The 18,427-nt window shown below is 35.9% G+C and overlaps 1 protein-coding gene across 1 annotated transcript in view; it reads left to right on the top strand.

Annotated features, from left to right (window-relative positions):
- APAF1 (apoptotic peptidase activating factor 1) overlaps positions 1–18,427 on the top strand; it is a 37,975-nt gene that overhangs the window by 6,839 nt on the left and 12,709 nt on the right. The window contains exons 7-20 of the mRNA XM_083851312.1: positions 2,105–2,217; positions 2,749–2,880; positions 3,256–3,494; positions 4,087–4,254; positions 5,430–5,561; positions 6,694–6,807; positions 7,146–7,324; positions 10,181–10,307; positions 12,371–12,496; positions 13,344–13,475; positions 15,606–15,731; positions 16,787–16,945; positions 17,218–17,346; positions 18,113–18,238. Coding sequence (XP_083707438.1) covers positions 2,105–2,217; positions 2,749–2,880; positions 3,256–3,494; positions 4,087–4,254; positions 5,430–5,561; positions 6,694–6,807; positions 7,146–7,324; positions 10,181–10,307; positions 12,371–12,496; positions 13,344–13,475; positions 15,606–15,731; positions 16,787–16,945; positions 17,218–17,346; positions 18,113–18,238 — 2,002 coding nt within the window. The remainder of the gene's footprint in view (positions 1–2,104; positions 2,218–2,748; positions 2,881–3,255; positions 3,495–4,086; positions 4,255–5,429; positions 5,562–6,693; positions 6,808–7,145; positions 7,325–10,180; positions 10,308–12,370; positions 12,497–13,343; positions 13,476–15,605; positions 15,732–16,786; positions 16,946–17,217; positions 17,347–18,112; positions 18,239–18,427) is intronic.

Here is an 18,427-nt window from a genome sequence, read left to right as displayed (position 1 = left end):
TGGAACGTATTGACAAAGTTGACTCCGAAGGTAGGAACTTCATATCTTTGAAAATTCTGTGTGTTTATGAAAATTGACAGTTGGATAAAGAAGAAAAACCCAAGTAGGTGCCTACAGTGGAAAAAAGGGATGGACAGAATGAGTTCAAGGGAACGTATCTGTTCTCTTGCTAAATGGCCAGATAGCATTCATAGAATCATAGAATGGTTTGGGTTGGAAGGGGCCTTAAAGATCACTTAGTTCCAAGCCCCCTGCCATGGGCAGCGACACCACCCACTAGATCAGGTTGCTCAGGGCCTCATCTAACTTGGTCTTGAACGCCTCCAGGGATGGGGCATTCACAGCCTCTCTGAGCTGGGAAGAGGTTACAGTCTCTGTGCTGCATCCTGCCCAGTTAGGTATATGTCAGAATGCTGTAAGAACAAATTGTGTGTTGTTGGTGATGGGATGTCACAGTGGGCTTGGAGGTAGAGGGACTGCTTCTTACGGGGTGTGAGGTTCATACAGTGCAAGTGTGCTGGAAACCAAGCTTCGCTTTCTGTGGCTTGTGAATGAGCTTGGTCTCCACTAGAAATCTCTTTGGTAACAAAAAGATACTTCATCTCTTTCCGAATTCAAATTGCAAACGTGGTCTGCTTCTTGGGAGTAAAATACTAGTCAAATGAAAACTCTCTGAGCAAGACAGCATTATGTATATTGTCATATTGTGGTTAAAGAACATCATAGATTCAATTTCCTAAAGTCATAAAGTTCAGAATTAAATATCCTGCATTTGTTTTCAGTATTTTTGTTTGCTTGTTTGTTGGGTCTGTTTTTTTTCCCTTTTCTTTTTAAATAGTTCTAATTAGGGTTGACTATTTGTTGGTATGGTTGGACAACAAAGTCACTGGAACCAAAAGCTGGGAGAACTTTGAAGTTTTGAGACTGTTTAAAAGCATATGATCAGGCTGTAATACATGCTGCCCAGCATATTTTCAAGTGTGAAGGTACCACAAAATTAGTCATTTGTGGCTATGATAGTATTCTTGCAAAATCTTTGATTTACCCAAAAGTTAAATGTGGAGAATTAATGGGGATATTGTATGAAAATGAAACTTGGGTAGCCAAGATTCATATGCAACTTTGAAAATATGATGTAATGCAGATGCACTTGTTTATGAAGGATAAAATGCTTTTGCCATCAATGCTTATTTATGAATCATTTAGCAGAAGTAAAATATGGAAGTTTTGCCCATTTCAGTGGGAATGGGACAATGTAATCAATGACTAGTGTAGCTGAAAACTATTCCTGGGGCAGGGGCAGGAAAAAGGCAGTGCATTTAAACTTAGTAGGATTGGTAATTTTTTCTCCACAGAACACACAAAGCAAGTAATCGGTATTTCTTTTTATAAATCTTTTTCCCAGCCAGTCTTTTGGACTTCTTTCTCTCTTGGAACCGACTTTTTTAAATACAGTTTTCACTAACTTCACTGTCAGATATAGGAAGGTATAGGAAGTCTGCTATACATCATTCTTGTGAGGTTGTATGAGTAACATACAAATGTGACTAGGTATAAGATATGAATATGTGGTCCCTATAAAATGATGGTTACATAAAAAGAGCCCCATCGTCTTCCTTCAGAAGAAGATTAGTCTCGTACAGCTTTCTGAAGACAGAAGGACAAAACTGAAAATTTTTGAGTTAAGAGGAAGTTGAAATTGTTTATCTCAAGAAGTTTATCTCTAGCTTGTGTCAAGCAGAATTCTGTTAAAAAATGGAGTAAATATTTCTGCTTTTATTGACATCTTGTAATAGAAATATTCTTTAAAATTTTATCAAGTGCACTTCAATTGCAGCCATAAATGGTAAAAATTGGAAAAAATGGTAAAATGGTTAAAAAAAAAAAAAGTAAAAGTAATAAATACTAAAAACTTCATTCTGGAGATACATTCAGCTTTCTGGCGCAGTGTTTAATGCCCTTTTAAGATATCTTACGTTAGCGGAAGAAAATTATAAAGTGGTATGTTATTAATTCTGAAAATGTTCTTTCATTATTAAGATGAAATGCTGTGTCTTATTACTAATAGTTGATCTAAAATCTGCAATGTTTTTTCTTGTATTAGGTCTCTTTTGGTCCTGGATGACATCTGGGATTCTTGGGTATTAAAAGCATTTGATAATCAATGTCAAGTTCTTATCACCAGCAGGGACAGGAGTGTAACAGACGCTGTGTCTGGTAAGGAACAGTGTCTTCTCCTGCAGTACGAATTGTGGATGAATATGTATGCAGTTTGATTTTGTGAGCATTTAAAAGAATCTGATAGAACTTGTGTCTGTCAACTTGTGCACAAGTGACAAAGTTTTAGAAGTCTGTTCTATAAGACCTTATGCTCTTACATGAAATACATGTTACATGTTATCCTAAAAGTTGTACATCTATATTGAAGAGTGCAGTGATTCTCAACAGGATAAATTGTCACTGTGTGACACTGCTGCTATTAAACTGATTACAGTATGAAGAAGTCATTGCTATGACATACCCGTAATGCAGTTGTAATTATTAGGTTATAAATCTAATTCTTTGTCCATAATGCAAACTTGATTATTTACTTATACTATTTTTCTACTATCCTTAGTACTAAGCATGTAAAATACTATGCATACAATCATGAACCAAATCTTTTGCTCCAGATTTTTATCAGAAAATACTCATTTCCATAGCACTTTAAAAATTCTTTACGTTTTTTCCCTATTTTTCTGTGTCTAGGCAATAAATATGAGATTCATGTAGAAAGTGGACTTGCACATGAGAAAGGACTGGAGGTTTTATCCCTTTTTGTGAATATGAAAATATCAGAACTGCCAGAACAGGCTAACTGCATTATAAGAGAATGCAAAGGTATGATACTCTCCACTTTTTAACTTACCAATGGATTTTTTCTTCTGTTTTGACTTAGAGAAAGAGGAGAGAACATTCCTTGATGCTGTATCCCTTAAGTAAAACACAGGTGTTTGTTGGATGTCTTCTGTTTCTTTAAACAAAAGTCTCATGATGATTTTTCAAGTAGTTCTCTTCAGTGTATTTTTCTTCAGTATACTTAAAAGAGAATAATTTGGTGGGTTTGCAGATGTCTACATGGATAACATTTTGTTCGTTCTCTACACCTCAAGAATTCTACTGATAAATTGGGAAAATTACCTGATTTATTCAACCACTAAACTATTGAATTGTTCCTTGAAAACCTCTAAGATTAATTTAATTTTCTTCCCTCAGGTTCTCCTCTTGTGATATCCTTGATAGGTGCATTATTACGGGACTTCCCCAGTCGCTGGGAGTACTATCTCAAACAGCTGCAGAACAAGCAATTTAAAAGAATAAGAAAATCTTCGTCTTATGATTATGAAGCCCTTGATGAAGCAATGTCCATAAGTGTTGAGCAACTGGATAATGATTTTAAAGACTACTATAAAGATCTCTCTATTCTTCCAAAAGATGTTAAAGTACCTACTAAGGTAATAACAGAAATGCAGTGTGGGCTTTTTTTGTTGTTGTTTTGTGTGTGTGTGTTGCTCTGTGGTCCTCATGGACCCCATTCAGTTTGGGATATTCTGTGATTTTTAGTGAGTTAGAAGCAATGAATTAGTCATAAAATTTGTAATTGTGTATAACTTGTTGTATTCAACATAATAATAAATGGTAGATTGGATTCATTGTTATATCGTGACTTTTATTGTTAGTAGTGAAACTAAAAAATTGTAACTGAGTAAACTTGTTCATAATGTTGGTTTAACGTGCACTGCATGTATAGCTCTTTAGTTAGTTGTACTAACTAATAATTGAGCTCTCTGAGGGCTTGAAAACTCCTACGAAATTCGTCTCTTAAGAAAAGATACGACCACCATAAGTCAGCACAAATGGACAAATGAAGGGGTAATTTGTATTATCTGTCATATGCATAGTCTGGTATGAAAGAACTGGTAACTTACTGAACTTACTACAGTTTGTAAAATGTCTATAACTTTTACCATGTGTTTTGTTGTCAGTTAACTGTTCTTTTATGATATTAGTTCTGATTATCTTTTCTGTCTTAATGTGCATTTCTAGGTGCTCTGTATTCTTTGGGATATGGAAACCGAAGAAGTCGAAGATATACTGCAGGAATTTGTTAACAAATCACTATTGTTCTGTGATCGTAATGGGAAGTCATTTCATTATTATTTACATGATCTTCAGCTTGACTTTCTTACAGAGAAGAATCGCAACCAGCTTCAGGTACAATTTTGGCTAATCTACTTACTGCTAACCTTGCTCTCCCAAAGTTGGGCATTCAGAAAATGTTCCTTTGTTAAATAGTATCCAGAGCAGGTTCATATAATAAACCCACACTGCAGTTGAACTTAATGCTTCCCATCTGTCCTGAAGACCCCCTTAAATACTGGAAGGCTGCTGTAATGTCTCCCTGGAGCCTTCTCTTTTCTAGGCTAAATGACCCCAACTTTCTCAGCGTGTCTTCATAGGAGAGGTGCTCCAGCCCTCTGATCATCCTCATGGTCCTTCTCTGGACCACTCTAACAGCTCCATGTCTTTCTTATGCTGGGAGCCCCACAGCTGAGCACAGCACTCCAGGTGGAGTCTCATGAGAACAGAGTAGAGGGGGGAGAATCTCCTCCTTTGACCTGCTAGCTACACTTCATTTGATGAAGCCCAGAATATGGTTTCTGGGCTGCAAGAGCATATTGTCAAGTTTTCAATGAAATGTCAAGTTTTTCATACACGAGTACTCCAAGCCCTTCTCTGGAGGGCTGCTCTCTATTTACTTGTTGCCAAGCCTGTATTCAGGCTAATCTGAGAGAAGATTCTATACACACTGTATCTCTGTCAAAGATGTTTCCCTCAGGAGAAGGAGTGTTCCACTGGTAATTCCAAAGAAATCAAGACCCTACCAGAATAGAAAATTTCTTCTTTAATACTGAGAAATGCTTTTTACTCCTTTTCTCAATTTAAGGCAGTGCTTGCAGGGAAATGTCCTAAAAGTTGGGCCAAATAAATTTATCAGTTTTGAAGGAGAGGGCAGGAAGAGTAGATATGAAGAAAAGGCAAGTTGCTTGCTTTAGATTTACATATGACTTCTAGACTTGCTTTAGTTCTACATATGTTAGGGTCGTTTTTATTGTTGGCTATCCGTGATTAATGTAGTGACTTGATAGCTGTTCTCAGTCTAAGAAGGAAGGTTATCAGCTAAATTTTCTATTTTTAATATCCAGAGAATGTTTCTGGGGAAAGCCTTTAGCAGTAAATTAAATGTACAGTTTTTGAAGATAATTTTTTCTTATTTCATTTGTTGACATCTTAGTTTGAGAAATAACAATAATAAAAACCTTAATACTAAAATCAGTCTGTACTTTGGTATAGTATTCGCTGAAGGTGTGTTTTGATTCACGTTGCAGGAGCTACACAAAAACATAGTCAATCAGTACAAGAAATACTACAAGCTTAACATGCCTATTCCATCTCAAGAGGATTGCATGTACTGGTATAACTTCCTAGCATATCACATGGCTGGTGCCAACATGCAGAAGGTGAGTTCTGACTGGGTTTTTGTTTCCCTTCTTGATCCCCCACCTCTCTCCCTTACACCTGCCCTTCCCATCCAGGCCACTTCTTCCCTCTCAAACCTCTCTGCTCCCAGGCTTTTGTGCAGATATGCACAAAACTGCACTGAACATAAGGTTCTTTAGGGTGTCCACTGATAATCATTGTCTATTACGATGAAAACTACTTTATTTCTACCCTTTGTGTTTTTGTCTTTTCGACCAGTTCATGAGAAGATTTCTTATAACAGTTTGTGTTTTTTCTCTTCCTTTTGAGGAAGATTTGGTAAGAAATCTTCTCTAAGCTTTTCTGAAAATCCAGGCTCACTACATTATATGATAAAAGTAAAATTGATTTATTCAGAGGATTCAGTTAGATTAGTGGAGAGTTAATTTTTTCTATAGAATTATTGTTAGCTTTTCCCGTTATGTCATATTCATTTCTGTGTAAATGTTTGTTCTCTATATTGACAGACTTCGGGAGCCATTTAATGTTAGGCAATATTTAAATCAGTGTTTACTGTTTTTAAACTGGTAATATACTTCAAGTTTGAAGTGTTTTCTCTAAGCAGTTTTTTCTGACCCCAGCAAGTATGTTTCTCTAATACTTCTTGCTTCTGTTTTTCTTGAGGTAGCGCTCTCATTTTTAAATTCAATGCAACTATAGCATCTTCTTATTTTACTGAAACTTTTCATTTGTGAACAACAACAACAGATCACTATTAGCAGATTGATCTTTGCTAGACTGGACTAGAAGAAGCTTTTTTCAGAGTTGTATCCTAAACCAGGTCTTCTGTACTACAGAAGTCAAGATTTGCTTCATCCTCCCCATTCCTTCTCTGATTAGTTGTACCAAGGTACAATCCTTTGGTTCCCTATAATACCAGGCTTAGTCTTCTATATCCAGAATTTTCATAGCCAATCAAGTAAGAGGCAGGAAACAGGAAATCACATAACTTTTTAACTGGAGTCAATTGTACTCCAGTTAATGCTAATTGTATATTAATGGTGTTAATTGTATATTAAATACCTCTTGTGTTTTCCTATGCTTTTCCTTTTCCTCTTAGGTAGATGCAGTCTTGGAACTCATGCTGTGAACTTTAATTTGTATTTCTTGCAGGAACTCCGTGAGCTTATGTTTTCTCTAGATTGGATTAAAGCTAAAACAGAATTGGTAGGGCCTGCTCATCTGATTCATGAATATGTGGAATATAGTTCAGTCCTGGATCAAAAGGTATGTAAAAGGTAAATGATCAGTCTGTTCAAAATATGATTTTCTATCTTTAACTGCATGTTATTTATGTATTTATGGGAGTTATGTAGAAAACTTTAAAAAGTGAAACATAAAGGCAGTGTGAAGTTAAACTTACTTGAAAAATAAGGATAATATGCTTTTCTGAATAGGATAATGAAATATTTCAGTCTATCATATGTACTTGCTAATAGAACTAAGAACTAAAAGTTTCTGTAAGAATATAACCTGTATAGGAAATTAAAAAAAGCAAAGGGCATCTAGAAAATGTATCCACTTTCTGTGTTACCAAATATTATCTGTTCTTGCTCTGTACGTAGGATAGCATAGTACGTGAGAATTTCCAGGAATTTCTGTCTTTAAATGGGCACCTTCTTGGACGACAGCCATTTCCTGACATTATACAGCTGGGTCTTTGTCAACCAGAGACATCAGAGGTATATCAACAAGCCAAGCTACGTGCTCAGAGTGAAACAGGAGCATTTTATTTGGAATGGATGTAAGTAGCAAGCATCCATCTGCTGATATATTAATCCCTTGGTTCAATAAAATCATGTCATGTGCAACTAAATACATTGTATGGCTTTTATAAGGACTTTAAGAAGTACAATATTTTCCATGGGAAAAGAATGTGAAATAATTTTCAGGAGTTTGTTGGGGGGAGGGTAACTGGATATGGAAAGCTGCAAATTAGTAATACCTACATAGAAATAAAGGAATATGTTTTTTACTCAGTGATTGTGTATCTTGAATATCTATACAAAGATGAAACTAAGACTCTTTGAAAATTCTCTAAATACATTTTTTAGAAAAGTTAGAAATGTAGGGTAAATATTGGGTGTGTTTGCAGTACGTTGTTAGATTTTCTAGTAAAATATGCACTTTAAAAAAAGAAAGTAGTTATGTTAACTTGTCAAATTTTTTGGAAGTAGTGAGGTGAGAAATACTAAAAGGCTTTGTAATCTCTGCCCAGATTTGATATTTCTGGCATTTAAATATTTTTTTTTTGCTGCTTTAGTATCTTATTAAGTTGTTTAAGGAAAAATGTATATGTATATAAATATTTTTCCAGGATAGCAAGTAGCCCAGTAGTCATCTGACCATGTAACTGTCAATTAGATTCTCCTGTTCAGTGTTTCTGTTCTACAGTCCTTGATGGTTATAAAACAAAATGACTTTTGGGTAATCAGGGTAATAACAAGGCAGATCAAACCAGGTGGACTTGAATTCTATCATCACTTCGAATATTTGGTTATTTCATTTTGCATAGCTAACAGAATTGTAACAAAAACAATGGGAAGATACATGCTTTAGAAGAGTCAATGTCCAGGTAGTTTAGGGGTGTTAGTTACTTTGGGTATAGGAGACTTAAGCTGAAATGAGCAGAATGAAGATCACAGTATCACAGATTTCTAGGTTGGAAGAGACCTCAAGATCATCGAGTCCAACCTCCGACCTAACACTAAGTACTCCACTAAACCATATCGCTAAGCTCTACATCTAAACGTCTTTTAAAGACCTCCAGGGATGGTGACTCCACCACCTCCCTGGGCAGCCCGTTCCAATGCTTAATAACCCTTTCGGTAAAGAAGTACTTCCTAACATCCAACCTAAAACTCCCCTGTCGCAACTTTCGCCCATTCCCCCTCGTCCTGTCACCAGGCACGTGGGAGAACAGACCAACCCCCACCTCTTTACAGCCTCCTTTAAGGTAACTGTAGAGAGCGATAAGGTCGCCCCTGAGCCTCCTCTTCTCCAGGCTGAACAAGCCCAGCTCCCTCAGCCGCTCCTCGTAAGACTTGTTCTCCAGACCCCTCACCAGCTTGGTCGCCCTTCTCTGGACTCGCTCGAGCACGTCCATGTCCTTCCTGTAGCGAGGGGCCCAAAACTGGACACAGTACTCAAGGTGCGGCCTCACCAGAGCCGAGTACAGGGGCACAATCACTTCCCTAGACCTGCTGGCCACACTGCTGCTTATACAAGCCAGGATGCTGTTGGCCTTCTTGGCCACCTGGGCACACTGCTGGCTCATATTCAGCTGACTATCCACCAATACTCCCAGGTCCTTCTCGGCCAGGCAGCTTTCCAACCATTCATCTCCCAGCCTGTAGCTCTGCTTGGGGTTGTTGCGCCCCAGGTGCAGGACCCGGCACTTGGCCTTGTTGAACTTCATACAGTTGACCTCAGCCCATCGCTCCAGCCTATCCAGGTCCTCCTGCAGAGCCTTCCTGCCCTCGAGCAGATCGACACACGCACTTAGCTTGGTGTCATCTGCAAACTTACTGAGGGTGCACTGGATGCCCTCATCCACGTCATCGATAAAGATATTAAAGAGGACCGGCCCCAGTACCGAGCCCTGGGGGACACCACTAGTGACCGGCCTCCAACCAGATTTGACTCCATTCACCACAACTCTCTGGGCCCGGCTATCCAGCCAGTTTCTAACCCAGCGAAGCGTATGCCAGTCCAAGCCCTGAATGATGGATGACTTTGTCTTGAATCCTAGAACAGGGTTTTCAAAATGATTTGTAGGATATGCAGGTGAATAAGTTGTACTCTTGACTAGTAATTTTAGCCTTATTAAAATATAAGGGAAAAAGAAATGTTTTGAAAACTCACTGTTTTGCAGTGAAATTTGTTTTTGTTCTAAAGCTCAGTAACCTTATTCAAGATATTTTACTCATTTTTTTTATTGCTGAGCGTGAAGATTGAAGCTGTTGATCATAAAGAACAAAAAAGTACGTGGATTTATTGACTCTAGAAAAAAAAATCTTGTAACAATATATTCATCACCAAAAATCATCATATTACAGTGACAGCTTTCTGTATTAACACCTGGCTTAACAGGATGATTATGGTTGCTACTAATCCTAAGTCTTTTTTGAAGTGAGGCAAGAACCATGAAAAATGAGTCATTGCTGTAAAAATGAAGTATTTTTCCTTAGATCTAAACAAATGAGTGAATGTTTTTGAGTAAAATTCAAAGAGAACCTGTAGGAGAGCAAGAAGTCTCAAAGAAGTTTATATTTGGACATAGCACGTACCCCCTCATTAAGATGTCATGAGGAAGACTGTCTTGCACTGCAAGAGCTGTGCACATGAAGTAGCATGTTAGTTTCTCATGCACATAGTATCTTTCATGGTTCCTAAGCTTTAAGTGTTGGAGGAGGGCAACGAAAATTCTCAGTGAAAGGAGTAATTTGTTTCCCTTCTTCTGCATGAAGGATGAGAGGCCAGTTGCTTCTAAAGCTTGCTGCTCAAGATGTGTGAACAAATGTTATCTTTTTAGGGAGGATTTTGAACAATAAACTCTTGGAAATCTAACTCATCTAATATCCACTGTCTTACCTTGCAGAAATAAAAAATCTTTGAAAAACCTCTCCCGTCTGGTTGTTCGTCCGCATAGAGATGCGGTTTACCATGCCTGCTTTTCTCAGGACAGACAAAGAATAGCATCATGTGGAGCTGATAAAACACTTCAGGTAACATACCTACGCATGAGTGAAATGTAACACTGTGTACTATTTTCATAACGTTTGTTAAAAGTCTTGTTGCTTTTCTTTTGATACGAAGATCTTACGGATCTAGAACATACTGGAGACAAGTAATTGAAAGGAATGTATTATTACATAAATATCAAGTTGCATGTTTAGAATATTATTTTCTAGTTCAAAAACTAAACTTTGATGTCAGGGTTTTTACTCTAACCAGTGTAATACATCAACATGAAATACCTTTTAATGATACAAGAAAGCCAACAGCCAAAGAAATACGTCCCAGCATGTTTTCTATTTGTTTGCAAAAATATTTCCCATCATAGTGGATTTTCTACAGAACTGAAAAGACATTTTAGTTACAGCTCTGCAATTTCCATGGGATTGTAATGGATGTTATACTACTTCGGTGCTTAGTAAGTAAATTTTCTTATGTGAAAGAAATAAATCTATAAATGGATAAAAATGAGCCCCAGAAGTTGAGGACAGTAGTAGACGGGAAACAGGTACAAAGTGCTTAGGAAGTGGATAAGGGGAGACAGAGAGGAAAGTGACTAATCCAAATTTGCCAGCAGTCTGCCTGGAGGGGAGCCAGACAGCTCTTGAGAAAACTAGCAATCAGCCAGCCACTAACCTGGTAAAGTATGCATATTCCAGACAGACAAAGGTAAGGGTAAAGAGCAACTTTTCTGCAAGCCTTTGGTATTGTTTTGGGTGCTTGATAAGTTCAGTACTGAAGTAAAAACATTGAGTGGTCCTTAGTTGCTGTTCATTTGCCTATTTAGTGTGTTGTTGTTCGTTTGTTTATTTTATTTGCTGGCTTCTACGTGGCATCCACTTAAGGAGATACTTGGTGGATGTACTAGTTCTATGCTCTGCTGAAGTTACTGTGCCGTGCTTCTGTCCTTCATGGCCTCATTACTGAGACTGCAGTTTTCTTGTTTTTCTTGATTTTTCTAGCAAAAAAGAGTAAAATTTGTGGATTGTGACTGCATTTAACCTAAACTTACATGAAAGAAATAATTGTAAAATTAATAATATTTTTACATTGTTTAACTTTGAACTTATTTGTGTTTTTCCTAATAGTGGCATGGAAATAAAACTAATGTTTTTCAAGTTTTAAAACTACTACTACTGTTTCCATGGAATCAAATATAGCATTAGATTAAGAATAGATATTCCACAGAATTTACTGTAAATTTAGATATCCTTTTACTTTGATATTTATCTTCTTGTTTTAACAAATACCAACTATATTACATTATTACATTCCCGTTTGATGAAAAAAAGAGTGGGAAAAATAGGGACTTTACAATTGTAGCATCCTGAATGCTGCTGTAAGGAAGAGTTTGTGATTTGTTTACATAACTTAGGAGTATATACCCTTGTAAAGGAAAGGATGGCTTGATTTTTTTCACACTTGTAAAGCAAAATCTCACAATTTGGGGAAAAACGATTAATTTGTAGTACTTCTTCCCAACTGCTCTATTCTTCCAGATCAAGACAGATTTGTGTCATTCTGTACAACTTCTTACTATTACTTTTTTTCCTCTTTCTTCCCCAAATCATCACTTGCTGTTAAAATTCTTTCTTTCGTTAGAAGAATATCATGATATATCAACCTGGAATTTGTACTTTTAATAACAGATTAGGTTTTGTTAATAGATATTGTTTTGTGCAGTTATTCTTAAAATGAGAGAGGGCATGGACTTAGATTTAAAGAGTAGAAAAGGCTTAAATGCTAGAAGACTTAGGTTTAGACTTAAGCTTAAAGGGTTGTCATTAACGAAACGTAATGCATACAGAAACTTTTTAAAAAATATTTTTTCAGTATTTCTTTCCGTAACAATTTCTATTATCTTTACAAAACTGAAGCTCCAATTAAATGTTTTTATATTATGTTACCTTGAAATTATAAATGCTTTCAAAATGCAACCAATTTAATGAAGAGTGTAGAGATCTGTTTGAAGGAACACAAACTTATACTTGCATAGCACGTTTCAAAATTATATGCCAGTTACAAGATTTCATTCTTTATTGTATTTCTTCAGGTGTTTAAAACAGAAAGTGGAGAGATGCTGCTGGAAATAACTGCTCATGAAGATGAAATACTCTGTTGCGCTTTCTCTGCAGATGATAAGTATGTAGCAACTTGTTCAGCTGATAAAAAAGTGAAGGTAAGGAAATGGAAAACACTTTTTTTTTTTTCAGTGCGATAGTTCTGATTTCAGTTTTAACCAATTCAAACAGAAGAGAGTCTTAGGACTAATTTTTTTTTTTTTTAAACTGTCTTAAACCTGATGTTGAAAAAACAAAAAAAGAAAAACTCGTACTTGTTACATTAAGCATACTTTGTTAGTTATAATGAAGTTATGTTAGTTGCAATTCTGTATGTATGATGCTCATTTTCCTTGTATTATCAGGTGATTCATTTTAAGTAGAGCATAATGTATGAGTCCAATCCTGTTCATAACATAATGTGAATGCCCATAAAGCTTTTTTCATATTATTTTTCTGGTATATATGAATTATTTGTTTATTTTTAATTCTTCAGTATTGCAGCAAAACCTTGATTGATATTCTAGTCTTTCTCAGATTCTAATCTGAACTATGATTTTTCCCCTTCCCCTTTGATTTCTAAATTGTTCAAACACTTTGCCATGAAAGTTTGTATAATTAATAATAAGCTAAACCTGAATTTTAACAAGACCAGATCAGTTCTGTTTGGTCGTAGACACTTTGTCATTAGAAACTTTGACTGTAGATACTGTGTTCTGATTCTTATCTTGAAAAGCGTATGTATCTCTATCTCGGCTACATTAGTGGAAACAATTTAAAATTACAGCTTTTTATGCCTAAATATAAATATACATGTTTTCTATTTCTCTTCCAAACATTTTCGATGTGTAATTGAGAACATTTTAGGACGTTATTTGTATTTCAGCATAGTTTATATATGTATATTTTTAAATCAAGTACACTGAATATATTTTAAAGTGTTTTTTGTCCTTCAATTCTGTCTAGATCTGGAATTCAAGAACAGGCAAGTGTATGCACATATATGAAGAACACACAGAGCAGGTCAATTGCTGCCAGTTCAATAACAGAAGTGGTCAGTATCTTTTAGCCACGTGCTCAAATGATACTTTCATCAAAGTAAGTGGAAAAGATTATGATTAGCAGCATAAGAATAACCACAACAGACTAATTGTTGTTGTATAAATGCACTTCAAACATTGTAAATTAGTTTTTTTAACTTAAAGAAGAGAGAAGGAAATAGATCAGGAGTACTTACCGCAGCTCTGTCACTGGATTTCAACAAGGCAGAATAGAAGAAATGTTTGTGCTTAGTGAAAGAGAATAAACAAATCCTTACTAGTAGGGTACAATGATAGGGACTCTTGGCAAGACTTTTGGAGGGTGGAATGGGAAAGTTTGGGAGTGGAATACCTGCTTAAAAACAAAATAAGAAAAAATGAAGCAGAAATTTAAGATTTTAAACATTTTTTAAATATGTTTAAAAAAAATCAGGAAAACAACAACCAAACGAACAAACATCCAACCTGGGTGCTGAAGGATTAAAAGTTTTACCTTATGGAAGTGTAGCAGGTGTAATTTTTTTTCTTTCCTAAATTCATAGGGCATAGTAAAGAAATAAAAGTGGAAGCCAACAAAATAAGAGTAATCAAAATGAGATTTGTCAGGTTAGCCACCTGGCATTGTTCAGACTGGCAGGCGGTATGTGTACAGAGAGAGCAGAAACGAGGTAACTGAAGTCTGTATTTGAGGAAAGGGGGAAAAAAGGAGAATGAAGGATGACTTAGGCTGTTGGATAAGGGTGGAATTTCACAGCACAGTTGGGCAAATCAAATAGTTTACTGGTACTGAAGATGATGGACCTACTATGCTTGCAGTCTGTCTTGCATTTGTTGCAATGCGTGTACTGATCTTACTCTGCATAGTATGGTTCAAGGAGCCAGTTCTGGTGGGATTGATTTTTCTCTTTAGTTCCCTGTAGTGGCTCCACTGTCCAGTGTCAGTACAAGAGAAATGCTGGGAATAGACAGTGAGGTGTGGGAGTTTTGGAGGGGGCAGGACTACCTTTTCCAGTTGTAGCAGGCTGTGAGATATTTTAATTGCAATGTGAAATTTCATCTGAAGCGTTCTGGCAAGAGCTTGTGTTTGTGTAAATTGGAGTTAAAATAGACTTGAGGAGCCAATATCAAGATGAAAAGACGAGGCTTTTGTGCTGACCTGGATGTCCTGAGAGATGTGTTTGTTGCCAGAAACTTACATCTTGGAACAAATAGATTTAGAACAAACCTGTTTAAAATGACCACTCTCATGCTGTAAACGTGGCTGAAGTTTTAGACTGTTCAGCAGTTTTCATGTGGAATGAATGATAGAACTGAAGTATGCACAATAATAGAATAGAATAGTAAAATAATAGTTGAAAAGACCTGATTGTTTTCAGAGAACACTGTCCAGATAATTGCTCTTGCTTTGAACTCTCACTTGAGCGGTCAAGTGTATTGCATTTATATAGGAGAAGGGGAAGAAATTTGGAAACAGAAAGAAAGTGTGGGCTGTAGGCTTGGAAAACTGTGCGTGCACGTGGCCCTAAACACGTGGAATGTTCTTCTGTCTTTATTAATAAGGATGCAGTAATCCAAGAATAACTAGAGAGATCTCATTTTAGTTATTGTATATAAGCTATGTAATTCTGAACTTTGAAATTGAAAGGGAAAGAAAGGCAAGACAAAGTTTATTCTTCAGTCTGAAGAAAATTTCAGTAACTTTGTTCTGTTTAAGGGCCTTGTCCTCACTGTACAAAATGTTCTATATAATACTGATGTGAATAATTTTCATGCAAGCTAGCAGATTGAAATAATTTGTGGGGGAGCCTCAGGCATAGCGTAAAGTCTGTGAGCATGTGGGTAAAACTAAGAAAAAATTTTTGAGGATTTGGTTGCCAGTGCACTTTAAGAATGTGAACTGTGTGAATCATAGAATCATTCAGGTTGGAAAAGACTTCTAAGATCATCTGTTCTAACCTTTAACCTAGTACTGACAAGTCCACCACTAAACCATGCTACTACATGTAGTCTACATGTTTCTTGAAGATCTCCAGGATGGTGACTCAACCACTTCCCTGGGCAGCCTATTTCAATGCTGCACAATCCTTTCAGTAAAGAAATTTCTCTTTGAAGAGAAATTTCTCTTTTCAAATTTATCTTGGAACAGTTCATGAATATAATGATATTTATATGTTTGTTTCTCATGCAGCTTTGGGATCTGAAGGGAAAGTATTGTAGAAATACGATGTTTGGTCATGTAAATTCTGTCAATCACTGTAGATTTTCGCCAAATGATGAATATGTTGCCAGCTGCTCAACAGATGGAACAGTAAAGGTACACAGCATATTTGTTAAATCAAATGCTTGGTTTGATTTTTTTTTCATAAAATGCAAAATATGTATAAGAAAGCTCTGCATTTGCATAATTAGATTTTAATGAATTAAACCCTGAAACAGTTGAGTATTGGTACTGTTTTCAATGCAATACTTGCAACAGGCTTGTCCATTACCAGAAAAAAAGTTGGGTGTCTGCTGTTCAAAACAAATTCTACCTAGCTTCATTTTGAATCCTTTACTTTTCACCATCTTTTTGAAAAAATGTACGTGGCTAAGAAAGCAAGGGTAGAGGGTGTTTTGAAACTTACTTAAACAAAAAATGTTAATATATATACACATATGTATATTTTTTAATTTTAGTTGAAACATCTGTCATCTCTGAAAATGAGCCATCAGTAGACATAAGTATTAAAAGTAATTTGTGCGCTGTTTGCCATGTGTGTACCAGAAGAGAATTTGAGAGGGTTTTGTTTTGTTTTTCCTTAGAATGTAAGATTTGTTTTTACTGCCTTTGGCTGCAACAGATCTATGCTATTCCAGAATTGCAGTTCTTAAAACATTATATTTCTGTAGAGTTGCTGAAAAGAAGTTGGGAAAGAAGGGTTGCAGTAGCTGTTGTCATTCAGAAGGAAAGTTGTGGTGGAGGATACAGAAGTACTCTAGTTCATTGGCAGGTGCCTCTGTGAAATTAGGGTACAAAACTGGATGTATACCAGATTTCTCATTGTGAGTGGGCTTTATTAAATAGAGTTGCAGAGCAGATGTTATTTTTGTTTTTATTCTTTTGCAGAGTAGAGGTTGAGATGGCCATCTGGGCATGTGAATATTTAATGCCATTTGTTGATTGGGGTAGTGGGAAAGTAGCAAAGGGTTGTTTTGGTGTTCCTTTCTGTTCTCTTCTTTTTTTGTTGTTGTTGGTGGTTTTTGTGTGTGTGTGTCTTCCTCGCTTTCCTCCCTAGAAGTGATTGGGAGATAGCTCTTCCCTGTTATATTCTTTATCCTCCGCAGTAAACAGAGATTTCATGTATTTTCTGTATTTTTTTTTTCTTGAAGCTTTGGGAAGTGCGCTCAGCAAATGAACTGAAAACTATTGAGATAAAAGATTTCTTCCAAAATGCAGATGAGCAAGATGATGTGGAGGTTTTAGTAAAATGTTGCTCTTGGTCCAGAAATAGTGACATGATTTTGGCCGTTGCCAAAAATAAACTTTTGGTAAGTACCTCACATTAATAATTTTCTAAAGGTAGTTAGTATACTACTATCTAGATCAAAATTACAAATAACGATTATATTATAGGCCACCTAGATGTTTCAGACATAAGTTGCATGGTTTTAAGTGTGTGTTAAGTAAAAATATGTGGGTGACAAGCATTGACTGAGAGAAATACGTTTTAGATTTGAAGTTGTATGCTGCTGAGTAGATAAACTATGTTTGTAGTGAAGTCATTCCAACTGTGCTAAGTATTGCAATTATGTGTTCACAGCTTTTTGATGTTAAAACAAGCAATTTGTTAACGCAAGTCATAGTAAGTCATCACAGTACAATCCAATATTGTGACTTCTGTGCTGGTGATGAGTTAGTAGCAATTGCTTTGTCTCATTGTTCTGTTGAGGTAAGTGATTTGATTTTTTTTTTTTTGGTGTAATATAAAGTAATACATTTGTCTGTATCTGTATGCATTTTAACTCTGTGTATGCAGAGTTCAAACAAATGTAGCTCTTTTAACAGGCTTTCAATGTCCTTCATTGTTATAATTTTTGTTTGCTTCTAAAATATAAAATGTAAATTGGGAAATAGTACTTCAAAGCTATACACTCAGCTTAGTTTTATATAAAACCACCACGCTACTGTATTTAGTTAATGTTACCACTCTGCGGAGTGTATACCTTCCTGTTGCTTAATTCAACACAAGCAAACAAAACACCCTCCTTTCCTCTTATTACTGTTACAGGATGTGGCAGTTTACTAAAGAGGAATGCAACAGCTGAAATAACTTTGACTAGCATGGCTAACTAAGCCTGTAAAGTATCAGGGTTTTCTGGCTCTTTGTTTTGCTTTTATTTGTTTTTGTTTCGTTTTTGCAACCTACTTGGTCAGATCAACATGTGTTTTTATAACAAGTGATATGTGGTGTTCTTTCTATTTCGTTATTTCTTCTCCCACCTTCATCTCTTTTAGTAGTCAAAGAGGTTGCTGATTCCATTTCTCTGACCATCAAAATGTGATAAACAGGCACAGTTCTTGTTACTTGTCTGATTTCAGAGTAAGAAGTAAGAAAATACTAGAAGAAATAGTAATTAAGTATACTTCTGTGTTTTGCACTATTTTCCCTGAATACACAATCTAAATCAATTTAAGTTTTCATATTTTTGTTGTAGTTATGGAATATTAAATCCTTATCAAAAGTAGCAGATTGCAGGGGACACATGAGCTGGGTTCACTGTGTGACATTTTCCCCAGATGGGTCTCTGTTTCTGACATCCTCTGATGACCAGACAATACGAGTAAGATCGCTTTTTTTTAAATATGATTTTGTGTATGTGTGTATAATATTATTTGTTTAAGTAGTTATAACATCATATATATAATACAACCATGTATTTGGTATTATGTATGGGTACATGTTTATATAATATAAATGTAGATATTTATTATAAAGTTATCTGTATATACAGTAAAATGAGTTCTCTTTT

The sequence above is a fragment of the Anser anser genome (genome assembly GCF_964211835.1).
Source record: "Anser anser genome assembly, chromosome: 1".
NCBI lineage: Eukaryota > Metazoa > Chordata > Aves > Anseriformes > Anatidae > Anser > Anser anser.
The sequence above is the reverse complement of the archived record's forward strand: the minus strand, read 5'-3'. Positions and strand labels throughout refer to the sequence as shown.